Genomic DNA, 19,157 nt, shown 5'->3' on the forward strand with positions numbered 1-19,157 from the left:
TACTGTCACTTTTGCTCAATTGAATGCACCCTTGCTGAATAAAAGTGTACAGTAGTGTACATGTTAACTGTGAGTTCACCAATCAGGACATATTCCTGCAACAGCATCCGTGTCGGTCATGCAACAACATTATTATACGCCGATCAAGTCATGTTTAAGGCACCCATGGCTGACCTTTAGCATAAAGATTCGTCCGTACGTACATAACCGGGTGAGAAACTTCACACGCCTCTCGCTTACCATTTCACGCCTGCCTTCATCCTTTTCCTGGAGTTTGAGATTAGCTGATACCTGAGCAGGGAGAGTGAGTGATTTAGATCATGATGAGCATTAGCCGATACAACTACAGCTAACAGAGGGATTTGCATCAACTCAACAACACAACAACTGCAGTTACATGAGACATATTCCTGCGAAACTAGCTGTGACAGCTGATCACATGTTTGTTTGTACGTTATATTTACCATGAGGTAATGTGCTTGCTATTAAAAATTTTATTTTCTTAACTAAATATTAACAAATACGTTACATTCAAACAACAAAGGTTACATTCAAACCATGGTGTATAACTAATTTTATGTATTCAAAGAAAACCGGAGGGGTAGAGGAGCGCTTCCTGGACTCCAAAGTTTGATTAAGATAGAGGTGCTCTTTGGATGGGAACCTAAATACCAAAAATAAAAAAAGGGGAACTCCAAGGCACTCTCAATTGAAAAAGTTAAAAGTTAAAAAGCCTTTATTATAAAGGCTTTTTAACTTTTTCAATTGAGAGTGCCTTGGAGTTCCCCTTTTTTGATTTTTAATTTTATGTTTTATTTGGAGTAATTTGGGTTACACTTTATTTTAAGGTGTCATGTAATTATACATGTAAGTACTGAGTAATAATAAGTAACTACATGTACTAACTATAGGGTTAGGGTAGGATTAGGATTTGGTTGAGGGTTAGTTGGATGTGATTATGCATAATTTACTGTTATTACTATGGTAAGTACATGTAACATATGGAACAAGGACACTGTAAAATAAAGTGTTACCGTAATTTGTACTTTACTTGAGTAAATACTAATAAATTTACTCTTCACAATTTAATCTACCCTGGTGAAAAAGAAGTGTGCTGTACTAAGTGTGCACTTATAGTGTACTTCAAATCATATATTCTAAACTGTACACAAATACCAATGAAATAAAATGTATGTTAAAGTGTACTTCTTTTTCACAAGGGCAGACCTTCAGAACAGCCATTAGTTTACTTGTCATCATGTCTGACAATGAATGTAAATTTTACATAAAAGATGTTAGGACATTCAGTGAAACATCCGGTGTCAGAGCCACAGACAGTCATGACAAATTGCATTGTTTTATTAATTCATTTTCCTGAATAATTTTGAAAATGCCTATAGGTAGAAGCATTTTGTTGGTACTTTTTTAATTTGATATGTATAAATAAATGTGGAAACTTCCTCTGTATCTTTGCTCAAGTACTTTTAGCTCCAGATACTTGAGACTTTTAATTGAACTTTTAGCTCAATGAGATGATCTCAGCAGACACGTACCATCATGGCTTCCTGCACGGTGAGGTGTGGCAGTAACATGTCGTCCTGCATGATGTAGCAGGACACTTTCCTGAAAGATCGCAGATCTCTGGGCTGCCCGTTTATCAAGACCGCCCCCTTCATGCCTGTTTCCCTGTGTGATAAAGCACATCTTCACATATACTGTCTTTTGTAACATCATCACATTTATAACCACCATTTCCTGATAAATGATCATGGTCTCCCCCACATGTCAAGTAATTGCTGTATTCATTCGGCATCAACAACACTGAGACATATTGCTTCAGGCATTCTTCATTTGTAAATCGCTTTGCATAAAAGTATCCGCAAAAAGAATACATTTAAATAAATAATGAACAGCTTCCAGTGGAAGATACAAAAAAGCATTTTCATGGCAATTCGTAACGATTTTAGGTTTCGGCGAATTGGTGGCGAAATCGTATAAATACGTGTTTGTACAATCTGCTTATGCCCCACTAAGGGTTGGGTTTTGCACTCTTATGCTACGTTCACACCGGACGCGAATAGCGCGTCAAATTCGCGTCTACCGCGTCTAGTTTGACACTTGACCACTTTGTGTTAATTCACGTGTCAATGGCGAAATTGACGCGTGTAAAAACAAAAGTTTGAAGCGAAATTGACGCGCGTCAGAGGCGAAATCCAGCGGCGAAAGTTTCGAAACCCTTTGGCGGCCATCTTTTTAGATGTTTATTGAGCATTAGCATTATTGGAGAGAGTCACCGCTGGTATATGCTCTGGAGAGCAGAAACAGCTGCGTAGGGGACATCGTCGCTGTACTCGGGTCCACCAGACCCTCCGGAGGGTTTCAGGAGTTTCACAATTTGCCAGGAGCTAGGTTTGGTGGACCTAATGGTGAGGATGCTGACGAGGACAGCGTAGGCCGTATAAGGCCTCGGCCTCGAGTGGTCTATGCCTGTCGAGCCCGCGCTCTACAGCCGGGCGCGAGGTTCACCCTCGCCCGCATCCACTTAATCTGTCATTTATTTTTGTTTTGATAATAAATGGAGCCTCCAAAAGTGAAACCTGTCCTGTGATTTTTTTTAAAGTTTTTATACACTAAATTGTGTTTGTTGTCTTTACATTAGAATAATAATGTTTCATAGAATAGATATGGAATAAATAGCATTCAATACAAAATGAGTATCTCTCATATATTGAAATCGAGTTTTTATGTGAAAGATTTGCTTTGCACACCAAGTATGTTTGTCATATTACAAAATAATTTATTGAGGCCAAACATAAAATAACATTATAAACTGTCACTTCACCACGTGACAGCATCAAGCAGGCTCCTGATTGGTTAACGCGGCGCGAATTGACGCAGAAGTTCAGATTTTTCAACTCGGGCGGCAGACGCGAATTCGCGTCAAACGCGTGAATGCACAAATAGCACTAACTAAATCATTCGCGCGTAACGCGCCAGACGCTTAATTCGCGCCATTCGCGTCTACCGCGCCGCGCTCTACGCCTTATTCGCGCCGCAGGAATTTTTACGCGCGTAACGCGTCTTTGCATTGACTTAACATTGAAATCACTCGCGCCTGACGCGCTATTCGCGTCCGGTGTAAACATGGCATTAGAAAAAAGACTCAATTTTAAAGGCCCCCTGAAATCAAAATGCACATTTTTTTAGCTTTCAGTATGAATATGTTAGCCTTAAGGTTATGAATAAGCTGGCGTGTTCCAAAACAATGACAAAATTCACATTTAGGAGATACAAGCATTCAAAACTTACAGTCTCTCACTTCCGCTAAAATGAATCACGATCACATCTTCTGTCCAATCAAATGCTCTCTAGAATCTATGCTATTCCCTATGCTATAAACACCACCTGGCCGAAGCGACCGTTGACACGTCACGGAGCCATGTGGGTTGGAGATGTGTGTTCGGTTGCTCAAACGCTCGAGTTTTATTCCGTTTTCCAACTGTACGCTGGTTAAGAATGAAATGGCTAGAATTTATTCACAGCTTTACTATTGAATCCAGCGTAACATCAGCGCTCGGATTCGCTTCCATGGGGCCGTCAAGTCCGACTTGCAGTCTGTGAGGTAAACTAAACGCTATTGGCTATTTGAAAAGGGGGAGGAGCCATTCAATATGTTCCGCCTTAGCTTCCTGTTTCAGTGGAAATTGCGTCAACGCATCAAACGAAGCTGCGCGATCCAAGGGCCTTTAAAGAACCCTATATGCCAAAAAGGTTCTAAATGAGAAGAAATGTCTTAAATTATTGACAATACTATCATGTTTAACGGGTTACCAATTTGCCTAAATGTAAAATAGTTAGTGCTGGATGCTTCACGTGGTCATACTAACCTATAACCCGCTAGAATGTTCATTAACGTAGACTTCCCAGCTCCCGAGGGTCCCATGATGGCCACCAAAGCTCCGCTGGAGAAGTTCCCAGAGATCCCTTTCAGAAGAGTCTTGTAACCTGAAACAGGGTGGAAACAGAGAAAGAGCCGTGTGAGAAACCTTCCACAGTCCGGACAATAAGCACAATGAACAACCTGAGCTGTTCCTCCCAATCATGTAATGAACCTGCCAAAATCCCATTCAAATGCTCCTGCTTACATAATGGCCAGTTTGTGATTGCAGGTGAAAAGGGTTATTTGTTTGTTCAATGTCGGGTTTCTGAAAATTTCCAGGTGAATGAACATGTTTGCTGGTGTGAGTATCTATGGATAAACCCTGTTCTTACCTCTACCTGACCTGTTCCTCTCAGTGTACCTTTTCGTCTATAACTTTAAAAGAATAATGGACTGATGCTATGACGTTTCTACAATACCTATTGATTTTCTTTTGTCAAGGTATATAATGCATTCTTCACCATATTACGCTAGCTTTGTGTGCAGATTTGTAAGCTCTGTAGGTTCTTGACTAATATACACTAGCCTCAAAGAGCGTTTGAACGTTTACTTACTTAAAATGTATGGATTGTATTAGTTCATTACAATTTTTGGTTGCATTAGACTACAAGATCGACATGTCCAATTAAGTTCATAAAGTGTCCAAATGTGTTTTGAAACAAGCATGCAAAATTACTAGAAAACAAGCATTTGTTTAACTGCGTTTTTTATTCGAAATCTTAGTTACTGAGATAAAGCAAAGTCCCCTTTCAGGCACGTCAGTTCACTCGCCAGCCATCTTGAAAACGCTCTCGGCAGCTACTTTCATTCATGCAAGAATAGAAATGAAAGATGCCGAAATATACTACTTAAAAAAAAATACTAAACTACATTTTAAATCAGTAATACAATCTGAATTGTATAGCATTGTTTGTATATTTTTTTCCATCCGACTCATATGCAGACTGTAGAGCAAATACTGAGTGCAATTTATGTTTTATAATCCGAAAAATCTCTATTCATGAAATGTTTGAGTTTGAAATGATTATCCCTAGAAAAAAAAACGGGTCTGTCTATGGTCGCTCTGCTTTTAGTTCCACTGCTCCAAATGATTGAAATGTGCTACAAAAGTCATTGAAATTGGAGTCATTTATTTCAATCTCTGCACTTAAAAAACTATTAGGGAGTGTTTTTATCACAGCTTGTGAATGTTTTAAATGAATGTACACTCACCGGCCACTTTATTAGGTACACCTGTCCAACTGCTCGTTAACACTTAATTTCTAAGCAGCCAATCACATGGCGGCAACTACGTGCATTTAGGCATGTAGACATGGTCAAGACAATCTCCTGCAGTTCAAACCGAGCATCAGTATGGGGAAGAAAGGTGATTTGAGTGACTTTGAACGTGGCATGATTGTTGGTGCCAGAAGGGCTGGTCTGAGTATTTCAGAAACTGCTAATCTACTGGGATTTTCACGCACAACCATCTCTAGGGTTTACAGAGAATGGTCCGAAAAAGAAAAAACATCCAGTGAGCGGCAGTTCTGTGGGCGGAAATGCCTTGTTGATGCCAGAGGTCAGAGGAGAATGGCCAGACTGGTTCGAGCTGATAGAAGGGCAACAGTGACTGAAATAACCACTCGTTACAACCGAGGTATGCAGCAAAGCATTTGTGAAGCCACAACACGCACAACCTTGAGGCGGATGGGCTACAACAGCAGAAGACTCCACCGGGTACCACTCATCTCCACTACAAATAGGAAAAAGAGGCTACAATTTGCAAGAGCTCACCAAAATTGAACAGTTGAAGACTGGAAAAATGTTGCCTGGTCTGATGAGTCTCGATTTCTGTTGAGACATTCAGATGTTAGAGTCAGAATTTGGCGTAAACAGAATGAGAACATGGAACCATCATGCCTTGTTACCACTGTGCAGGCTGGTGGTGGTGGTGTAATGGTGTGGGGGATGTTTTCCTGGCACACTTTAGGCCCCTTAGTGCCAATTGGGCATCGTTTAAATGCCACGGCCTACCTGAGCATTGTTTCTGACCATGTCCATCCCTTTATGGCCACCATGTACCCATCCTCTGATGGCTACTTCCACCATGTCACAAAGCTCTAATCATTTCAAATTGGTTTCTTGAACATGACAATGAGTTCACTGTACTAAAATGGCCTCCACAGTCACCAGATCTCAACCCAATAGAGCATCTTTGGGATGTGGTGGAACGGGAGACTCGCATCATGGATGTGCAGCCGACAAATCTGCGGCAACTGTGTGATGCCATCATGTCAATATGGACCAAACTCCCTGAGGAATGCTTCCAGCACCTTGTTGAATCTATGCCACGAAGAATTGAGGCAGTTCTGAAGGCAAAAGGGGGTCCAACCCGTTACTAGCATGGGGTACCTAATAAAGTGGCCGGTGAGTGTATATGTGTGTGTTGTAATATGTTAGTATGTCCTTTAGGAGATCTTGATTCTCCTGCCAGGCTGTCTTTGAAAATAAGAACTTGTTCTTAACTGACTTGTCTGGTTAAATAAAGGTTAAATTAAAAAAAATTAAAAAACCTTTGTAGGTTTGTGCTATCTTTCATAGCATTTTGTTATCTAATGCATTGACATCTGCACATTTTAAGTAAATATTTTTTGGGACGATTATAAACCCTTGTGAAAAAGAAGTGCACTAGTAGTACTTTAAATTATGAAAATATATACTTTTTTAAAACAACAGTAACTACCGTTTCGTGATAATGAAATAAAATGTTACTTAAGTGTACTTAAGAGTACAATTTCATGACTATGTTTTTTTAACGCACTTAAGTTTAAAAAGTGCACTTTGTAATATTATCGAATTTTACTTTAAAGACGTAGTCAATAATTGTATCCCTTAAAACTCCTATTTGATCACAAAATGTCACAATTAAACTTGTGAACTTTTTTTTCATGCCTTAAAAACAGCTCGCATGTCTTTGGTTCACCACAGTTTTAAAGAGAAAATTCTCAGGAATGGTGTCGACTTATGAATTTGCACATGGTTTGTCTTAAAGCATATTACAGTTTTTCTCGATTGCTTAAACACTATAACCAGGCTTTTGAACAAAAATTTCAAAACCATAATGCCATTTATCAAAAAGTACACCCATTTCACTGAACTATGAACACTATTCCCCTGTTTTGACACATTAGTCAGATTTGTTGAACGGTCACAGCAAACCTCTACACACAAATCCCTTCATTTCTCATTGCCTACACCACGTGGTCATTTAGAAAGCACTAGCATTCAAAATTATTCACTCAGGTCAGCACAGCTTCAGCTCAGTTAGCACACAATTACCCAGGTGAAAACACTAAGAGTCAAAATTGAACACACATCAGTCAGATCCTTCAATAGATAGATAAAAGCTTATACAATCTTTTATAAAAGATAAAAATCAGTTTACTGAGTTTTGGAACAATGGATCCACAGAGAAATTAAGCAATATGTCGAGGAGGGAGAGGAAGAGGAGGAGGAGGAGGAGGAGGAGGAAAAGGAGGAGGAGGAAAAGGAGGATGAGGAGGAACAGGAGGAGGCAGAAGAACAGGAGGAGGAACAGGAGGAGGAAGAGGAATAGGAGGAGGAACAGGAGGAGGAGGAGAAGGAGGAGGAAGGGCAAAGGCAAGAAGACAAGCAGTCTCGGATGAAATTCAAGCCACTTTAGTTGGCCATGTCCTTGTCCATGGTAAGACTATGAGGGAGGCTGGGCAATGAGTACAGCCAAATTTCGCCTCCATCATCAGAACCTTCAGGGAGGTGTGGTGGCAAACAGATTTCTATTACTGAATAAGAGACAAACATTTCCAATTGTCTTTGATGAGGTTTATGTTCTTGCAAGAAAAGGCCAGCATTCGTACAGTCACACAGAGTGGCTGCAGAGTGTGACAGTGAGGGGAGGGCATCCTTTCTCTTTTATAGTCTTTATTACCAGAATGTTATCTTTCTAGGCCAATGATGGTATTTCAACCATATGTGGAACATTCTTAGACGTGTTCATCATATTGTATCCTTGAGTGGAGGCATGTACCAAAACTCTTTACCATTCCAATACAATTCCATATTTGAATAAGGTTTGTGTGTGCTCTTTTACCGTCATATGATGCTCACACACATCTTATGTAAGAGTAGGAGAGAGGAAAAAAAAAAAAGATGGGGGGGAGGGAGGGCGGAGGACCACAAGCAACATGAATTACCAGTTTTGGAAATGTTGTTTTGAATTTATAGCACCAGTGTGTAAGACTGTGTTGTAGTGTGTGTATTTTTGAGGGCTTGTGTGTCCTGTCTGAGGGCAAAGTTTGGTTTTTCAGCAAGAGTGAATGGTTTTGAGTGTAGAGCTTCATTTTGACCTGAAAATAGGATGTTTGGGGAATTGGGTGAGACGTTATGGATTTGTGTTTACTGTTTTGACAATACAAGGCATAGTTTCAAGAAATGTGTTTAAGCAATCGAGAAAAACTGTAAACACAGGCATAAAAACAACATTAAAGTACATTTTAAATGTTTTACTAATCTTGTATCATGATTAAAAGACGTCCACTTATTTTGATGTGTTGGCTAACACACTAAAGCACATGCAAAGTACTTGATTATAATTTTAACTGTAGTGTTATTCAATGTTACATTTTAATGTAATATATTGTAAACATACTGAATTGCAGCTTTATCACAAATGTGTAATATTTGCATATGACATACAAGTTTCAATAGAAATGACATTAAAATATATTTCAGTTTACCATAAATACTTGTCAGTATGACGTAGAGCACTTTACTCATATTTCAAATACAATAGAGGTTTATTAACAATAGCAGTTTAGGTAACACTTTATTTTAGAGTGTCCTTGTTCCATATGTTACATGTACTTATCATAGTAATAACAGTAAATTATGGATAATTGCATGTAACTAACCCTCAACCAAATCATAATCCTACCCCTTACCCTATAGTAAGTACATGTAGTTGCTTAATATTACTCAGTACTTACATGTATAATTACACTGTAACAATGACATCTTAAAATAAAGCGTTTATTAAATTACACATAAAGATGCACTTACGTCTGACTCTAAAGTTCAGCTAATTGCATTTAAAATCATTTTAAACTACAATACATTTTCATTGAATTGCAATTAACATGCAATTAAGTGTCCGAAAGCATTACATTCAGTTCGCACTAGTTGGGAAATGATGTTTTGTGTACTGAAAAGAGGACATCTACAGGCTGACCGATTGTAACCTGTTATGTTTCCAGTACCTGAGGCTGAGATGCTAATCCAGTTGATTGCAGTGGCTGCCAGCTTAATTGGATTGTGCTTACAATCCGTCAGAGCAATACACAAATACCTCTGACCTTCTCTGTCCTCTTTTAGCGCAGGATCCCAGGGCTTCTCCCTCTGGTTGTGCACTATAGTAACCCCACCAACATGGAAAGGAGCATCCCACTATTTCTGAAATGGAAAGGCTTGGTCTCTAGGTGAAGCCAGCTGGTTAGCAAATAAAGGCAGGATGGTTTTGCCTGGTGCACCTGATGTGCTGTGTGTCAGGAAGGAGAGATATTTCCCTGGCCACGAGGGACAAGGGTTACTTTGAGTCACGATCAAGCGTGCATGACGAAGAAATCGAAACAGAAATACTGGGAGGTATTGCTAAATGATAACATCACTGTTTCATGTGCCCCAACACCCCGATATACTTCAAGCTAAGCGTGACGTCATTTCAAACAAAATCAGGCCAAAACCAAGTTCTTTGAAAGTGAACTTTCCGGAAAACATTCAAATCGCTTGGCAAACACAAATTCCCATGACCTGTGGGGTTAGATGTAAGTTTGACCGGTATTCAAATGAAGTGCCGACAAACATTCACATCCTACGTAACCAAATCATTTAGAGCATCAGCAACGTACTTAACATTCATGATCATTTTAGAGACTTCCACTGGTCCATGAACCACAGAGAATAAAGTCGAGTCATTATGATTTCAGCCGCATTATTTTTATCACCCCACAATTATCTAATGTATGACCGGCTCTATGACTGTAACTTCCAGCTCTTGTTCACCTTATTTTTAACAAAGGAGCAGAAACAGCCATTTTTAACTTGCGCAAAGCTTATTTCTTGCATAGCTGCTACCAGTTATTTCAGCTGAACAAACACAGTTGTGCTGCTTAATGTTGCAAACTGGTATTTGTCATCATTTTATTTGAATTTATCAATCTCGTAAACACACTGGCTTGTAGTAGCGCAATTAGTTTTACCATTAAGTGCACTTTGATTTGTACCTATGCGGCTAATAAATCGGACGTATCGCATATTCATAGGAAATAGCTTACTTCTGCGTTGAAGAATAAGGTGGACAGACTAAAACAAAATGGTTAATTCATTTTATGACTATATAAAAACCTACCATATGTATATATATATAAAAAAAAGAAAACCTATAGAACCAGATCATACTGGCTACACAAACAAATAAGTACCACCGTATTATGATGTTTTTTTATGGTTTACACCGGTATACCTTAGTAGAGTCATGGTATCAGATTTAAATTCTATGGTATTTTGAAAAGTACTATGGTACTGAAATGTACATATCAAGGAATTTACATACATGGTACCATGATACATGGTAGTTGCCCAAAATACCATAGTAGCGCAAGAAAAACATGTCCAAAAAACAAATTAGTACCATGCTAATGTTTGTAAGAGTTTATACATTTACCATGTGCAACCATGTTTTTTTAATAAAAAAACATGCACCATGCTGATACCATGGTACTTTGAAGTACTTATGAGTACCACGTATGTCAATCATTCAGTGCCATGGTGTATACTGTATATTACAGTACCATAGTACGTTTCACTGATTATAAGGAGACACGAAAGATGGCAGTGCAGAACTTTGCATTGATCGTGTTCTACAGGTACATGTTCGTCTTTTCATGTGACCCGCTTGTCAATGCTGAATCATGCTGGTCTTGGTAAGAATTTACCGTACAGTTATTTAGACATAACTCCTTATCTATTTGTTACAGTGCAGGTTCAATGCCTCCTTATCTATTAGTTACAGCCCAGTGAAAGAAGGTTTGCTTGGGGCTGGGTGGGAAAGAGCTTGATGAGTGCTTATTACTGTGCTATTGCCTATAATACATCAGCTGATTTATTGCAATACTAATAAAAAGTGCAATTCAAAACAACACTGATTCCCTTCCAGTGTAACAGGCAGCTAATAAGGCCTATGAAGGGAGATCTCATTGGGTAATTGAGCCAAAGCTATTAGGCCTCCTTGGCAAACACCTCACTTTCTCTAAGGCTCTTTCAGCGTGAAATCTGGAGATACTACTACAGCATGAGGGTCAAATCACCAGCCGAGGTAAAAGGAGAGACGCCACAGAGTTCACTTTGGTCTTTCGCATGCTTCAGTAGGCTAGGCATTGATGCTATTTTCCGTGACATTTTCACCCCCACCGGAGGTTACTCAAGGCTGTGCGAGGTTCTTTAAATGCTATTAAAAAGATTGCACTATTAAATATTTATGACACAATCCCTGACAATGAATCCATGATGTTCGAATTATAGCAATGTTTCCAAGGAGGCCCAATATTTGGAAAAAGGTGGATCTTAGGCCCCGTCCACACTACTGCGTTTTCGTTTAAAAACGGAGACCTTTTGCTACGTTTGCACCTCCCGTCCACACTAAAACGGCTAAAACGGAGACCCAAAACGGAGAAGTTTAGAAACGCTGCCGATCCGTTTTTCGTTTTGAATCTCCGGAGGGCGTTTTAGTGTAGACGGGTCAAAACGGAGGACTTTAGAAACGATGACGTAGTAGAGGCTCGCGCTCGGCTCTATGCTTGGGTGTCATCAGTCATGGCGTATATCTTTGCTAGCAGCTGTTGTACAAGTAAATCCTGCATTTTACAACGCTATAACTGCCTACATGCGCCGGAGTCAAGCTATTATTCGAGCGATCTGTGACAATTCCCGTGTGCAGTGGCGGCGTTGACCGTACATGGAGCGTCGGTTTGGGGTTAACCCGGAGCATGGTGGGATAATTTTATCAATGAAGTTGTGTTTACACCGGCACGCGCATGCCCAGTGTTGGTGAATGGTCACGTGATCCGCGTTTTCAGTCGTTTTAATGTGGACGGAGATCAATTCTAATACGCAGCTAAAACGGTGGTGTGGACGGAGATCGTATTCGTTTTAATTATCCGTTTCTAAACTAAAACGCAGTAGTGTGGATGGGGCCTTAGAAATCTGATGGCAACATCAAGATTCATCTATCTGACGTCAGGTCATACATCTAAGCATATACATGTTAACAGAATACGTTATTTTGGAGACCAGGTACAATAAAGTAAATCATAAATGAGCTAAACTGACAGTCAGTTTACATGATAAAGACAGGACAGTCGGGAATAATCCACTAGTGCAGCAACAGAGACACGAATGTCGTTTGTGCGTTTTAAGTAAAAGCCTTTTTCAGTGATTGGACACGGAGTTGACAACTCATGGAAAAGGAAAGTGAGCAATCTACATCTAAGCTATTCTGCCAAGTTATGCCTCTTCCACAAGATCTCTCCTCAGCAGCCGTATCTTCACAAGTGCGCAGCTCAAAGCAGAGGTTACTGGAGTTCACTGGCCGACAGTAACCGGCTGTGAGAGCGGAGCTGGGCTGCTGCTCTCTCTTTCCTCTCAGTATGGATTACAAAGATTTGTTAGACAGCTCAAAGGCCCGGTTTCAATGGCAATCAATTGATAATAAACAGCACGTCGCTCTCTATTGTTTTTCAGTAAAAAAAAAAAAAAAACTAGAAGCTGCTGATAACATGTCAGATGGACTTGCTTTAAGTCAACATGAAATCAAAACGTCCCTAATGTATGTCATTTCCTATACATGTTTAAGATGTAAATGATTCACTGGTGCTCGATTATCCCACAGATACTATGTTCAAACAGTTAATACTATTATTTCTGCAGTATGTATGAATTGAATACTAAAATGAGCAACTAAATTTGCCATAATGTGCAGTGCAGAGCAAAGTACATTAGGGCTGCAAAAATGATTATCGATGATGAAAATAATTGATAATGAATTTGACTCGGAAACCATCAGCCAGTCACATAGCTTTAGTGAATATCCAATTTCTGTGGACATGATCCAAGTTGTCCCAAACATGAGAATACTTTATATTTGTAAGCGCTTTAAACAAAAGCATTTAATCGTGCATGTTACTTATATTTAAATGAAAATAGTCATTTATAATAAATGCAATTTGTTGAACTTAAGAGCTCTTTTTTGACCCACTTAAGTAGGAGTCAATTTGCAGCAGTTGGAATCATTCTCATATAAAAAAGCTTATATTTTATATGCATAATTATATTTCAGTGCACGACTTATATTAACATATTGAATGAATTCATTTTTGTCAACCAAGTTAGCAGCCTCAAATGAAAAAGCAGATGCGGATGCCAGAGGATCTGTTGATCCCGAGGCTCTGAGAGCTGCATGTGATCTGCACAAAACACCTGGATTATATCGGTCCTGTCCACTTCTGCTCCATACCTCCATTCTGTGACATCATGGTACTATCCCTGACCATTTCATGACCAGACCCTTTCAACCGTGCCCGGAGGTTTGCCAGTTCAATCCATTTGCTGCTTGTGTCTGACGTTGAGTGCAGAAGTCAGAGCTGTGTGTTGAGATTTCTGTTGTTTTTGGAGAAAGCCAAAAAAAGCAGATGCTATCTAAGAGGATCGAACCAACGACATTGAGTGAAGTCACCAGTTCGATGAGCCAGTTGGCTATGGGACTAGGACTTGTGTTTATTGTATGGCAAGGCTGTTGGAAGAAGCGACACTGGAGTGTGGCTGAAGTTTCATTGAAACTTGCTTCTACTTCAGGCAAATGTTTCCAGAGGGTCCTCACACCATCGGTGCTCGGGCGCTAATTATTCACAATACATTACAATTTGAATAAACTAGTTCAAACCGATTTCATTATTAAAAAGAAAAAACAAAACAATTATGCCATTATTACCCTCATATTATACATAACCTTTAGACTATACTGTTATCTAAGCATATTTCCACCCAGAAAAAGGTCATTTATAGTGACCACTGGCCGCCATTAAAGTGCCATATGAAAGTATATACCATTTCATATGATGACAAAATAGCAGAATTAAATTTTCTGGATGAACAATTCCTTTAAGCAGCAGGTCAGATGTTGTAAGTTGATTCTCAGAGCAAATGTGTTAATTTCCCTGACTAAGCATTGGGAAACACACAATGAATAAAAATATTAATTACATTTTCAATGGTTTTCGAACTGGAGTCCAGGGACCCTTCGGAAAAAAGGTTTGCGCTCGTCAATTTACTGCTGTTTGCGCCATTAGCCAAAAAAGAAACCAAACGCTAACTGGTAGGTTACGTTGGTCATTACTGAAATGATCCGGCTGTGTCTGTGTTCATTAAAGTCCAGTATAGATCGTGCGCTGACCTTTCCACTCCCATCGGCGCTGTTTTAGAAATGGTGCTCTTGCTAATTTGCCCTGTTTAGTAAATCTGGCCCTAAGGCTGCATTTACATTACATGGTTCAAGTGACCCAATTCCACTTTTTTCCTCCCATGTGGCACAGGTTGGATGTGACCCATGAATGTGTAAGCAGGAAAAAAGCACATGGATTCCGATGTTCTCAGAATGGTTTCAGATCTCATTCGTATGCGGAAATAAATCTAAATGAATAGGATACATGCATTTGCGTCTGCATGTAAGCGGACAGATCGGATATTTCCCCGTCAATGCGAGTCGTACGTCATTGAAAAAGCGACGGAGGCGAATGACATCAAGTCAGGTGGACACCAACCGCGATCACATGACTCTTTCCAATGGCGCAATGGAGGACGAAGCATCAATCCAATGTCTTGCTGACCTTTAGAGATGGTGCGGAAAGCAAAACTTATATTATCATTTCATCTGCGTCCATTGCAAATCATGCCGTTTTTACTTCCTTTTCGGCCCAGGCTTTTCCGGGTCAATATGTCTACCTTGTGTTGTTTCACCAAGTGTATACTGTAGATGCAAATACCGGAAATGGGCCACTTTTAAAAGAAAATGTAAGCTGGTCATCAAAAAAAAAAAATCGGATATAGTCAACAAATCGGAATTGGGCATCAAGACCTGCGATGTTAATATGGCCTAGGTGCAAATAGAGTTAAATCCTATTTACACTAAGTGTAAATAGCGATAGATGCTATTTACATTATTGTTAAAATATCAGTATTTTCTTTGCACTAAGTATAAATAGCGGTTAGATGCTATAAATAAATAGTGGAAGATACTATATTGCACCTCAGACTATTGCAGTATATTATTGAACAGTATGCAATGAAAACAACATATACAGTGTATCTGATAATATTTATTAAAATCATAAATGGATGCTGCCATATTGGGACATTATGTGTCCTTGTCCCTAAAGCACTCCCCTGACCCTACCAGATAAACACTTCACTCCCACTGTTTGACGCTTTTGTCAACTTTTTTTATCTTAATTTTAATTTAAGATACAGTAAACGCCTCTCTGAGCTGATATGCGATTGGAAAAGGGAAAAGGGAGGATGAGTTCAGAAAAAGGCGGATTCGGTCATGTCAAAAGCTAACGCCATCCGCCTAACTATCCACACCACGATCCTATAATCAATTTTGTAATAGTGGGAGGAGTTAGTGTATATACTTATTTTATTTTATGATTTTTATATTTTATTTGATATTTTATCAAATACAAGAAAGCATTGCAGTCTCTCGTCTCGCTATATCAGATGCAAATAGATATATAAGATCACTTTAAGTAGTGATAGTTAAAGTAGAGTAAGCAAAAAACAGAAAAACGAGCATTGGCAATGTTATGAACAGTATGATACGCAAGCGAAATATTGCTCTGAGAAAGATTTGTGACAGGAAAAACTCCTTTATATCTGCAAACAGCATTAGGGCCAATGGGTAAGCTATTCATTCTTCTTAGCAGACGGGCTGGGTAACACTGAGCAGCAAATGAGCACATCCAAAAATACTTCTGAGCTGTAGGGGAAATATGTGAAAAATACAACCAGACAAGTGACAAAAAAACAAAACAAAAAAGTAGTAAAAAAAAAACAGATTGTAGGATGAAAAAACTCTGCCGTCTGTTCTGGCTTGGGTCACCGTTATATGCGTTCCTGGGTCAACATATTGTGTTGACATATCCCTAACCCTAAATCTAACCCTACCCATAACTTATCCCTAAAACCAGAGGGAAATGATAGGTGAATAACACTGATGTAGAAGCACATAACCCTGGTTGTAAGCCTAAACTTGACATAAACTGTAAACTTGTTCCTCAAATCTGATTGGTCGATTGGAATGATCAACAAAGATGTCCAGATGGTGAGCCTAATGAAGACATCACTGTCCATCAAAAAAAAAAAAACTTTTAAGGTGAATGTAAAAATAAAATAAAAGAGCAAAGCAGACAGCTGGGCTGTTATGTCAACCGTAGTGCTTAATTAATGAATTCACTTCAGAGGATAACTTCCTCAGACATTCTCAGGATAACATCCACCTAAAAGGACATTTTTGAAAAAATAACTTAAAAACAAAGCCTAAAACCACTCTTGGCTAATCCATTCAACATCCTACACTCTCCATATCACTAGACAATTCATTTGCACTGCCTTGCCAAGCTGTATCCAAAACAAACCATTCCCCGTGAAATCAATCCAATTCCCAGAACATTTCCAATAGAAACCCTTGCAGTAAATTAAATTAACACATACAGCAAGATTAGTTGACTTTTCATTCAAATTAGTTTGTAGTATGCTTTTAAAACATATTATAGACATACATTTGTGCAAATCAGATTAAACAAGTATTAATATTCCCACTATCCTACGAAAGATTTCACTTTGTAGCATTTTTTGTTTATTTCTACAATGAAATATTTAATAGAGTGCACAATATGTGAGTCCCTATGGTTGTGAAAAAGAACCTTAGCATACATAAAAAGAGCACCTATTAAAGAAATAATAATATTTTAAAAGATTATACAAACTGAATGTGAGTTTTCAGACACTTAATTGCATGTTAATTGTAATTAAATGGAAATGTATTAGTTTATGCAAAGTTTAAATTGCAGTTACCTAAACTTTATCGTGCTTTTGGTCAATTAAAACATACTGTATCATCATTTCTTTTGAGACTCGTAAGTCATGTGTCACACTTGTAATGATGAAGTTGCAAATTCATATTTACTAAAAGGTATTCCGTGAAATGGATAACATAATTTACTTTTGTACTTTAGTTATTCAACACAATAAAGTGTATGGTAAATCACAACCTTACCTTTAAATGACATTTAAAGTGCTACGAGGCTTGAGGGCCAAACATTACCTTTTTTCCTCCACCATGGTCCTTCAGGAACCGAATACGAGAGATCTTTGAATTCGATGTTGACTGCGGGTCTGCGGGGGAGATATGAAAATCGCTGGGCCTCGGTCAGATTGTTCTCAACTTTTTTCAGGTGTCCGTGCAACAGTGGTGTTTGCTGACTGCCGACAGGCTTGGATATCATTTCATCAATGGACACACACACGGTTCTAGGGTCTAGCATGAGATCCGGAGGTCCGTTGGTATTCTGAGGATGGAGAGAGAGAACGCTTATGTAATACACTGCAGCCTTGAGGGAAAAGACATGAGGATTTTGCCCTCAGGACTCAAAATCTCTGCTGACAAATTTCCGATGTTCAAAAGTCATCAAGGATAAAATGAACGAGTGTAAGAAGACTCTATTAACACTCACATGTTGGGTTTCCATGTTTTATGGGGACATAGATGTAATGATTTGTATACTGTACAAACTGTATATTCTCTCCCATTACACTAACCCTACCCCTAAATCTACCCATCACACAAAAAACATTGCTTAGTATGATTTTTAAGCTCGTTTCCTCATGGGGATCAAAAAAAATTTGTTTCCACAAGATCAAAATTTACTGGTATTACTATACTTGTGGTCCCCATAACATAGGGAATACCAGGAACACACACACACACACCCTAGATTTGTTGCTCTATAGCAAAATAGCAATGTCTCTTGTAAACAATGATATATTCATGGTATATTTCAAAGTAAGTACATCGGAGTACCCTGGTATCGAATGACCATGTTATTGCTCTCTAATGCCAACACTGTACTGACAGTATATATATATATATTTTTGTATTAAGAATAATAAGCAATAAGCATCAACACCACATATAACATATATAGGTATAGTATACATAACATAAAATAAAAGTTCATCAGAAATGCACGCGGAATATAAAGAGAGACAACCTAATCTCTCTCTCTCTCTCTCTCTCTCTACACAAGGCAGATGAGGTTACTATCGGACAAAGCTTATTCTAAGCTCGGAGAAAAATAAATAAAACGGTGATGGCTAAATGTGAGTTTAATGCAGTAATGTGTTCCTCCATATTAAAACTGTATGATGTAATATAAAAGGATATTAAACCATCATCATCACATATGAAATTTTAAGAATTTATCAAATTAGTGCTGGCATTACGTTTTTTTATATTTATATTTAGATATATTTAGCAACTGATCATGCATTAGAAACATCTTTGCAACAACAATGTTATGCAGTCTGTGACAGTCATGTGAAGATCTGACAGATCTGTGCCCGGAGTCAGTGAGGGTTACTCGGGTTCACTCGGGATATACACATCAATCAAGCATGTTTTAAACATACAGTTTATTTTTTGCAGCTAAATGTGTTAAGTATTAAATGGTCAAATTAAAAATTCATACATTTCTACATATATGTATGTATACACACACACACACACACACACACACACATATGCATGCATACCTATAGATAGATAACTAGATATCAATGAGATAAAACAGTCTTACCATTATGATGGAGTTGGTCACTGCAGTATTGTTGACTGAAAAGGCAGCCATAAGACATGCCATTCCTCTAAAATGTGCAGCGACTAAATCCGCTTCTGGCCAATGCAGTGAGATCTTGCATTTGTTTGGTCCTCCTCAGCAGCTCCTCCGAGTCTTCCTCCTCGCGATGTTATTGTTTACACGAGCAGCACCTGCGCGCGGTGTTCAGCTGGTGACGTCACTACAACCGTGCGGGCAGG

At 38.8% G+C, this 19,157-nt stretch overlaps 1 protein-coding gene across 1 annotated transcript in view; it reads right to left on the reverse strand.

Moving 5' to 3' along the window:
• Window positions 1-19,157, reverse strand: part of abcg1 (ATP-binding cassette, sub-family G (WHITE), member 1) — a 31,784-nt gene extending 12,627 nt beyond the window's left edge. Inside the window, exons 1-5 of the mRNA XM_056262572.1 lie at window positions 18,919-19,157; window positions 17,388-17,631; window positions 3,888-4,005; window positions 1,554-1,686; window positions 241-291 (exon numbers count right to left, since the gene is read on the reverse strand). Of these exons, the coding sequence (XP_056118547.1) occupies window positions 241-291; window positions 1,554-1,686; window positions 3,888-4,005; window positions 17,388-17,631; window positions 18,919-18,981 (609 nt within the window). The 5' untranslated portion in view covers window positions 18,982-19,157. The remainder of the gene's footprint in view (window positions 1-240; window positions 292-1,553; window positions 1,687-3,887; window positions 4,006-17,387; window positions 17,632-18,918) is intronic.

Source organism: Rhinichthys klamathensis, unplaced genomic scaffold, assembly GCF_029890125.1.
Source record: "Rhinichthys klamathensis goyatoka isolate OS25496 unplaced genomic scaffold, OSU_Roscu_1.1 h1tg000194l_1, whole genome shotgun sequence".
In the NCBI taxonomy this organism is placed as follows: domain Eukaryota; kingdom Metazoa; phylum Chordata; class Actinopteri; order Cypriniformes; family Leuciscidae; genus Rhinichthys; species Rhinichthys klamathensis.